The 9,880-nt window shown below is 45.1% G+C and overlaps 2 protein-coding genes across 2 annotated transcripts in view; both read left to right on the top strand.

The window, feature by feature from the left end:
• Positions 1–2,006: 2,006 nt before the first annotated feature.
• Positions 2,007–3,913, top strand: LOC147198759 (SLC35A4 upstream open reading frame protein-like). Its single transcript, XM_086122087.1, has 3 exons — positions 2,007–2,095; positions 2,557–2,655; positions 2,912–3,913. The coding sequence occupies exons 1-3, from the start codon at positions 2,081–2,083 to the stop codon at positions 3,107–3,109; spliced, it is 312 nt and encodes a 103-aa protein (XP_085978213.1). The 5' UTR covers positions 2,007–2,080; the 3' UTR covers positions 3,110–3,913.
• A 98-nt stretch (positions 3,914–4,011) lies between these two features.
• The window catches only part of srbd1 (S1 RNA binding domain 1), a 30,975-nt gene continuing 25,106 nt past the window's right edge, over positions 4,012–9,880 (top strand). The window contains exons 1-8 of the mRNA XM_086122729.1: positions 4,012–4,395; positions 4,891–5,152; positions 5,219–5,440; positions 5,752–5,918; positions 6,824–6,941; positions 7,031–7,169; positions 7,462–7,558; positions 7,642–7,825. Coding sequence (XP_085978855.1) covers positions 4,331–4,395; positions 4,891–5,152; positions 5,219–5,440; positions 5,752–5,918; positions 6,824–6,941; positions 7,031–7,169; positions 7,462–7,558; positions 7,642–7,825 — 1,254 coding nt within the window. The 5' untranslated portion in view covers positions 4,012–4,330. The remainder of the gene's footprint in view (positions 4,396–4,890; positions 5,153–5,218; positions 5,441–5,751; positions 5,919–6,823; positions 6,942–7,030; positions 7,170–7,461; positions 7,559–7,641; positions 7,826–9,880) is intronic.

Here is a 9,880-nt window from a genome sequence, read left to right as displayed (position 1 = left end):
CATTTCAAAAACAAAAAAAATTGCCAGCTTTGAGTCCATTCGGAGTACTGCATAGCTTTCTTTGAATCAATAATTCAATGAATACAATTCGCTTTCCATTCCAAAATGAGTCACGTGTTCGGGAGCACGGCCCCCCATCCACTTGACAAAATTGTGCCTTTCTTGTTTATTCCCTCCGCTCACATTTCTGCCACCGCCCCTATCCAATCATTCGGCATGCGGGCTGAATACTGGATGAAGCTTGAACCTGAGCCAATTCAAGCTAAAAGCAAGGGAGGGAAAAAAATGGCTTCCATGCGACACGCAGATGCATCAACGAGATGAAAACCTCTGATCGCCTCACTTTTATTGCCGCAGGAGTTAATCAAGTGTGCGCGCGCGTGCGCGGGCATAACGCTGAAATTGAACCAGCAGCACACAGGTGATCACAAAGTCAATCTCCTGACAGATGGCATCTTATGAAAGCAGAACTTGGGATATGAGACGGGGGGGGTTCAACATGGGACGTGACGAAAACAGTCAATCCCAGCACGTGTCCTCGTCAGCCGAGAGCGTGTGTGTGTAAAGTGAACAACAAATGCAGTGATTGCCACTCCCTCGCTAAAGCTTAATGAGTGAGCCGGAAATTCAGTGGCTGGCGTTATTTCGGTATCATCAGGCAACACTGGATTGCAAATGTCAGCAGCATGGAATAAGGAAGCGTTTGGGGATGTCGTGGAGAATTTGCCCAAATGAGCTCTGATCAGAAGCAGGTACCCTACACAGGTGGGCAAGGCTAAATTGCATATCTTGAGATTCCACCTGGCACCAGTGCAGGGCCCCTGGTGGAGTGACTTCATATCCTTTTTGTCAGTTCGTCAAAATGCGCGATGTACGGTACGCGGTATTGTAAAACATCAACTTCCGATGCATGCAGTCGATCAAATGTCGGTCTGATGAAGAGCAGCAAGAGATGAGAGACAACTTACCCCCATCGCTCGCCGCTCGTGATGCTTCACAGCTTTCGGTGCGGAGAAGTGAGTGTCCCGGTGTTGGACACGCTCTAAATACTGCACCGCTTTGCGATAACCTTCAATCAGGAGGTTAATGGACATTCCGTCCTGACCAGGATTAAAGACTTAAGTGCCGCCGACAGAGTCATTACCGCAAACTCATCTTCGGAAATGATTTTGTTTAATCGTGTTACCCTCCTCATGCTTCTGAAGCCTGCTGCAAAGAGTGAACATCTCAGAGTAATTGACGCCCTCTAAAAAGAGTTTCAACTTTCTCTTGCTTTTTGACCCTCCAGCTCCCGCTTTCACAACCTCTCATCGGGGGTCATGTTGAGCTCTGACAAAACTGACACAAATGTACATGTATTTCCAACTACCCAAATCGGAGGTTTTGCTCACTTACTGGAGGACCCAAGACATATTTCCTCTGTGATGCCTCTGCATAATTTTTCTCACTCCCTTTCCCCACTGCGATGTCAGGTTCACGCGGAGCCTCAAAGCATGCACTGGAGCACCAACTTAATTAGACGCCATTTGTCCCAGCGCTCTTTGACTTGCAGAAAGTGCAAATCACCCCTGAAAAGAGGCATATCATTTCTTTTTTTGCACAATCGAAAACGGTGTCCATGTACTGTAGCTTAACATGTAAGTGACATGCGGTCCTGGAAATACCCCAAGCGTCAAGAATGACAGCATTTTACCTACCCCATTTCATGTCTATCGAGCAATGACTATTCTGTACATCCGGCAAAAGTCAATTCTCATTGTCATTTGACTTTGATATGATAGCAGGGGGCCTCACAGTATAGAGGTCGGCGTTTCGAATCAACTACCTCCCTATCTATTTCTGTAGAGAGACCGTCAAATAGTTCCTATTAGAAAAAAAACAAAGCTTGTGCGTATGTAAGTATGCTTGAAATGCACGTAAGATTCATCAAAACGCCTCAGGATACCGACGAGGCCAATATCACAAGCTCTGTTTGAAAAAACATATTCGTGATACCCGACAAACCGTAGGGGGCAGTGTGCTACTCCAATGCCAGCATAGCGACTGCAAAGGAGCGAAGAAGAACGTAACCCAGGCAAACATGGTGAACGACAAGGTCGGTAACTTTCAATAGAGCCTATTTGGTTGTATTTATCAGAACTATTTGTCATTATTTTTGAAAAAAAAAACTTCACGTTACATTTATCATAAGACAAATAGCAGTAGATTTTGCTGACGACGTTTTGCAAGCTGGTTTGCAAAAGAGGGTAGCCTCACTAGCTACGTAAGCTACCACACGGGACACATTCAGCTGTTCGACTTTCGGAAATGAATGACTAGATCGCTTTCAGACCAAAGTTACTTGATGAGCGCCGCCACGTTTCAACTAACGAGGAAAGACAAAGAGATATGTTTTCATGTTGCATCTGTTCTCGTAAGCCAGTTATAAGCAATGGCATATACTGTATAGGCATGCATATATATGTATGTATGTATGTATGTATGTATATAATATAATATGTATATATATATATATATATATATAATATGTATGTACCGTGTGTACTGTGTGTTTAGAGTACTCTGGGCCAGCTGAAGGACCTGGTGGAGCTGAAGGATCAGCTGGAGGACATCCAGAAACGTATGGAAGATGAGATTCAGGCCGGGGTTCCTGCTGTAAGTCTCACCCATAGACTCCAAAGAGCGAGAGTTCACACACTTTTTAGATACGTGAAATACAGAGATGACATTTTCCAAGGACCCCCCCTGCCCCCATAATACAAAGGCCAGTTAAACACACTAACTTTGACGTGCACACCTGACAGCCATAAGGGTCATTCGGTTTACCCTATGTAACATTTAATATCAACGTCCACATCCACATTTCACGTGGCTGATCCGACTCCCTGTCTCTTCTTCCTATCGTACTTAGGGCGGCAGTCTCCTGGGTTCTCCCTTCCTGAAGGGCTTCCTGGCCGGCTACGTGGTGGCCAGGTTCCGCTCGTCTGCACTACTGGGCGCTGTGGTCGGGACGTGCACAGGAATCTACGTGGCGCAGAGCTATAAGATTCCCAATGTGGAGAACACGATTAAGGACTACATCAACAGTCTGAAAGGACGAAGCCGATGAGAAATGATGTTACAACTGTCTTGTACATGTGTTCTGCCTCCTGTAGTCACCTGTAGTACAGGAAGCACTCCTTTGGGACTATATCAAACTTTATTGGTCTGTCAGTGGCTTTTTTACTTATGCAGGGATATGTGTGTCTCCAGATGTTGGTTATAGGTCATCTTTTTTCTTTTTGAGGAAATGCTTGTAAATTCATTTTTGTCATTTCTGTAAGATTGACTTGAGAATGCATTCACTCATATTAAGAGTTTACACTATGCGATCTGATAGTGCTGAAGTAAAAAATATTGCTGACCTTCACAAAACTTGCAGTAAAAAAAAAAGTAAAAATAGAAGTGCCTTCTCTATTGTGCTGTGCAATAAATAGCCTTCCCTCGTGGGATGTGTTTGCCCAACGTTGGAAGTGTCCAACGTTGCACTTTTTGTTTGCCATTTTGACTCAAAAGTGTCAAAAAAATGTTCGTGACTGGACCTCAGAATTATTCTGTAACATTTTTTTGGGTGTTTTGCATGATTGCCATCCAGAATCTTTTAAATATGTTTGTGAATTACTCCTGGAATCACTACGTCTATTTCTTTATATTTTGTTGATCAGCTGGTTGACGGTGCTACATCTTACTCTGTTGTCTAAAATTAAACGGGTACCAAGATCCTCACGTTGTGTTTACACTTACGATTTGTTTGAAAAGTCTATCTATATATCTCTCTCTATCTATCACCAATTTTTTCTACTTCTTTCTGCTCCCTTACATGTATTGTCTCCGAAAGAATAAAATACAGTACAGTACTGTAAATTACAGGAAATGAATTGATGTGTTATTTTCCTGCGCGCCGTTAGGGGGCGAGAGCGTGCGTTAAACTGACGACGCTTCCTGTTTTACTTGTTAGAAGAAGCTGTGGACACTTTGAAGTTTCTCTCCAGCCGGTCAATTTGCCTCCAAAGTGATTTGAATTTTCTGCGAAATAAAGAGAAAGGCACATTCTCTCTTCCGTGAACGTTACGTTTAGCGAAACGTAGAGCCCAAGTCGCCGTTTGCCGTCATGACAGTGTGACAGTGACGCGCCAAATTTGAAATGAGCTCGACTGACTAGCAACGAACAGCAACCTAGCCTCGAACCAGCTAGCAAAATAAAAGACCACGTTGTGATATGTAGTTGGCGTCGTGTACACTGTCGTCAGTATCGGAAGACGTCGTTATATCTAATCCTCCTCTCAGAGAAATGAGCCGAAGAGCAAGGACCACGGTCAACGTGAACTACGTGGATTTGGATTCAGACGAGGCCAGGTGAACATTTCATGGTTTTATGTTTATCTTTGGCTTTATTGGCCGGTAAGGTTACGCTCTCTTCGCAGAGAAAAGTGTTTTGCGCACAGGTACAATGTTTAGTTCTTCGCGGTGTTTTCCAACCTACATTGAGACAATTTGCTCGTCTGGAATAAATGTCAAGGCACACCAACAAATACGTGTCAGAAGTACTGGGTCGGTATAACTGCAGCAATGATTAAACTCGTCTCCCGCAAATGTACTTTTGTGTTAAATCTGGGACTGTTGAACCCACCTTTAGTTACAACTATGCCACAATGTACACAAAAACAATTTGAAAACTGTTTGAAAGTGCTCTATAACTACAGTTGAGTTGAGTAATTGATTTTGTTATTTCTTTTTAATAGGTACAACATTCTATCATTAACAATATTGACTCACGAGAAACATTTTTCAGCCACATTGCCCAGCCCTAATAAGCACATAATGTTAAAAAAAAAGTATTTAATCTTTCAGCCAGATCTCCAACCGTTACCAGGTTGACGATGAAGAAGAATGGAAGCCACCTGAGCCCAAGCCACTCCCCAGTGTCTCAGCTGCAAGTGAGAAGAGACCCTCCAAATCCAAAGTGCCTAAAAGCGAGGATGCCAAGAGGGGCACAAAACCCCCCAAAGCTGGGCTAAAGCGGCAAAAGCCTGAAAGTAAAGCAAATGTACAGTCTGGAGATGTTCAATCACGATCGACAGAGGCTGGACCAAGCATCAGAACAAAAGAGGAGGTACGACCAAACTGAAAAGAGGCTGCTTTGTTCAGTTGCTCATTGTAAATCTGCTTTCCAATGCAGAGGATGTCACTTGCCGTGTCAAAGTCAGAACAGGGCGTGCAGGAAGGCCTGTCATTTGCCGGCCTGACCGCAAAGAAAGAAGAAGAAGACGACGATGAGGACTTCACCTTTGATGAGCCTCCGCTGAAGAAGCAGAAGACGGGCTGCCGATCGGCTCGCCAGTCCAAACAGTCGCAATTGGTGGCGAAAGGGGAACTCAACATGAACTGGGACCCCATTGAGGTATTTTGCCTCGGTGTGCTTTTTGTTGTCAAAAATCGACAAGAAAACGCAAGACTTGTTTGTTTTACTTTCAATTTTGAAAAATACCACTTTAGAATAGCCTGTTTTTCCTTCAAAGTAATTACTTAGAGAACGATAACTGCCAATAATGGAAATACTCATATCAGTGACATTTTCAAAAGGAAAACGTGATTGATTATATAAAAATGACCCATACGCAAGCTATGAAGAGTCGATTTGTCATTTTTTTCCTGTGCTGTAACATGTTGAAGTGCACCAACACGTCATGACATGGAGGTGTGTCCGCTCAGGTGCTGTCCACGCTGTCGTGCGTGGAGCGTTGGGTGTGCGCTAACATCGTCACGCTGCTGCGCGAGGAGAACACGGTGCCCTTCATGGTGCGCTACCGCAAGGACATGATCAATCACATGGACGCCGACGCCGTGCGCGACGTCCAGCTGGTGTACGAAGAGCTTTGGTGAGCAGCGCCAACGTGGTTCTCCAAGGCTGAGCGTCCACGTCCCTCGTTTGTCCCTTTTCAGAATCTCTTCTGAAGAACAAAGTTTCGAACTGAACTCATGACGTCTGATGGCCCTAAATCGGCGTGACATTTACATGTTAAATTAAATTTGCTGCCAAATATGGTTAAACCGTTTAAAAAAAGGTCTTGTAAATGTGGTTTTTATGATGTTGCCAACTTGTTGACATCCAAGTAAATTTAATTGGGGCAATCTTCAAAACGTCTTACTGAGACAATCATCTCTGTAGGCTGCATATTATATGTTTGGCTCTAGGTGGCGCCAAATAACCATCTTTTAGAGTAATATCATTTTGAGGATTCACGGCAACCAAACGAGCACGCAAAAAAAGAATATAACAGAGTCAACCAAAAAAGAGAACGTGCACAAATTTAGCATTGATGCATTAAGGTACTTTATGATTTATTTTTATTTTACTAGCGTAGAGTTCAGTCGTGGATGGTATGACAGATCCTCTTAAATGTTGTTTCTGGTCAAAACAAACAAACAAACAAAAATCAAGTGCCAAAACCAAAAAGGCCACGTCACTGCTGTTCAAGGATCCTTTCTTTTAACTGCCAAAAATTCAGTAAATAAACATGCGATAATGAATAATTTATACTAGTTCAGATCTTTTGTTTATAAGTGCAGCATCCCAAATTGTTTCTCATTTTTAGAAGATGATGTCGAAAAGTGCATTGATGTAGCACCAAAGTCATGACACTAGCGAACCAGAGACAGGACTGCACCCGATTTGTTTTCGTGAAAAATATGGAGACGGTGCCTGTACAGTTGTGAGCTTCATGGCTATGTTGTTTGTTAAAATAGTCATAATTCATGTTGCCTAACGTCTCTCTTGTTGTAGCGGCTTGGCAAAGAAGACCCAGTCTGTGATTACCACCCTGAAAAAAGACGGCGTTTTGACTACTGAACTTGAAAAAAGTCTGAGGAGCTGCCGGTCTGCCGATGAATTGAATCACGTGGTCAGAATATAATTTCTCTAAAGACTTACCAAAAAAAAAGAAAAAAAAAGACAAAAATCCAATCAGTCAAAACTTTCTTGTCTTTGCAGTATACGCCTTACAAGAAAGGATGCAAGGTGACCAAAGTGCGCAAGGCCAAAGCGCTGGGCCTCGAGCCCGCTGCCATTGCGCTGATCGAGGCGCCTCACATGCTGGATTTCAGGACATGGGTTAAACCTGAAACAGACGGTACGACACACACCCATACCACAAATAGAAGTAACTGATAAATGAGTCATGTATTCTAATTGTGATGTTTATTTTTCGACAAACGAATCGCCTCTTGGGGGTCTTGAAATTTTTGGCGAGCGCATTATTATCATGGAGAAAATGAGCGTTTTAGGTATCGTGAACATAAAGCAAATCTAACTCACCAGCGCCCCCTGGATATGAGGGACAAATGAATCCCTGACGCCACGTTCAATGATGGACACAAAACCAATGACCTGGAAGTCACGTTGGCTTGCCTGTTTTGCGCCAGGTCTCTCGTCTGTTGAAGAGGTGTCAACAGGCGTGCTCCATATTCTGGCCTACACCATCGCCAAAGACCCCGAAACGCTCACCTATGTGAAAACATTGTGAGAGCGCGCACGCACGCACACACGCACACACACACGCACGCCCTCATCTGTCTTTTTTAAATATCGCACTGCATGTGTAGGTGTGAGAATGACGACGTGAGCCTCCACTCGTCGGTGACCAAGACTGCCCTCAAGGAGAAAGAAGAGAAGTCGGAGTCGAGCGACAAGAAGCCGGCGTCTCGGACAAACAAAAAGCAGGATGTTGACAAGTTCCACCTGTACTTCGACTTCACCAGCACGGTCCGGCGCGTCCAGCCTCATCAGGTATGTCATAAAGTCTTCATTCTGACAATACACGTTGGTGCCTTGAGGGTACAATTTGAAATTGCTCTGCGACCACGCCCGCGGCCGTCGTTTTCCAAGTCATCTTTCGCCGTTCAAATGAGTGGAAATGCCAAACTTCCTTTCCGTGCTCCCGCCGCCAAAAACCTTTGCATACTTTTTAAGAAGAAGAAAAAGCTCTCTAATATTGTACTTTGTTTGAATATGAGGAACGAAGCAGTTTGAGCATCACGATTTAATGCTGCTATTCAATTCATTGTGCTGCCCCACCTTGGCCACCGGGAGGAAGTGTAATAATCATGCAGACACACTCGAAAAAAAAATACAACAAAATTCTACTACGATGGTAAATGACTCGGTAGGATGCTGTAATACTAGTCATGTTTTTTTTTGTCAAGGATAAAGAATGTATGCCTGTGAGGATTATTAGATTTGCCTGCATGTGTTGCCCCACTGTTTGTCTTCAACTATCCGTGGCTTTTAAAATTGCGAATATGGATGCCAACCTTTAGCGTGTGAATAGTGTTTTGCATTGTTTGTTAGCATGAACCCAAGTGGGCGATGTGCTTGTTTTAAATACGCAGTGTAATTCTTTGTTTCATGTTTAGTTTGACGGCAAACGTCAACTGAGAGAGGTAACCGGCTCTCTCAAGGCGCCACTGTCTCGTTACATCCGGTCGACAGAAACAAAAGGGGTCGCGTTGGCTGGAAAATTATGGTTCAAAAGCGTCATAAAACCTGAAGCCCAAATCATCTTCATTCGTGATCTTCGGTGACGCTTGAGGAAATCGCTTGAAACATCAACTCACTGAGCATCTGAAAAATTACCTCCCCAGGTGTCTTTTCGTTGACTTTTTTTTTTTTTTTTTTTTTGTGATGCCGCTTCAGCGGACGACGACACAAAGTGCGATAACCGGAGATGTCGAAATGCTACAAGTGTCAATCCAAACGGAGCCTTGTTCACTTTAATCAAGGCTCCGATTAGATCGGAGGCGGAGAAAGTGTTTGGACTTTTTTTCCTCACAGACACCCGTGGCAACACATGCCATCTGTTCGTGCCGCGTGCGTGCCACTGCCGAACACGAAGCCACGTCAGTCGCGGTTAGCCTCGTTACCCCCTCTGTGCCACCCAACCCCAATGCCCCGCCACCCCCCCCCCCCCCCCCCCCCCCCAGTGACTGGTGGGTTACTCAGAGTTGGTCTGGGGCTTCATATGTCACCGCCGCTCCCGTCAGTCGCTCCCGCCCCTGTGCCGCACCAACACTCCCTGGCAAGCGGGCTCTGCCCTACGGTCTTCAAATAACACACACGCGCACACACACACATCCAGCAAGTCCCCCCTCGTTCTCTCCTCTTAACATATGTGACATGTCCCCCGTCGACATGCCATTGGATTAGAGCGCCTGACTGACAGGCGTTCTCCGGCCCTGACAGCTCTTGCTGCCCCGAGCGCCAGAAAAAAGAAGGAAGGAAGGATGGAAAAGGAAGGAAGGAAGAGAGCACAGATGGAGGGGTGTTCGTCACTTATCTCCCCCCCCCCCCCCACCCTCAGCCCACTTAATTCGATGACTCGCTTTTGTCACAGAGTGTTAATCCACAGTGACCCTGCGAGCGGTCGGACTGCGGCTAAAATGAACCTTTTCTTGTCGGCGTGGTGGTGGTGGCGGGGAGGGGAGAGCAGGTGGGAGACGGGAGATGTGTGAGAAGCGCGCACTTGCTCGTTTGCGTCGTCGCGTTTTGGTGCAAGTCCCTCGCCTCCACCTTTTTGGAGGGAAAGATCGGGGCGCTTTCAGATCGGCAGCCATTCGTACAATATTGCATTTGCTCGTTAATCGACACAATTTGAAAGTGCAGTTCATTGAGATATCGGTGACATCTGGCATGCGCATTTGGATATATTAAGCACGACTTTTTGATGACATCATCATTTTCTCCGATTCGCTCTGCTTTATCGTTTGGTCCGCCGTGCGAACCGCAGTGGTACCGCGACTTATGACTCGATTGTGTTTTGCGGCTCAATTTCCCTTGTGTCTCAAA

Source organism: Hippocampus guttulatus, chromosome 10 (assembly GCF_054856545.1).
Source record: "Hippocampus guttulatus isolate MCC_2025c chromosome 10, RoL_Hgut_1.0, whole genome shotgun sequence".
Taxonomy (NCBI): domain Eukaryota; kingdom Metazoa; phylum Chordata; class Actinopteri; order Syngnathiformes; family Syngnathidae; genus Hippocampus; species Hippocampus guttulatus.
The sequence above is the reverse complement of the archived record's forward strand: the minus strand, read 5'-3'. Positions and strand labels throughout refer to the sequence as shown.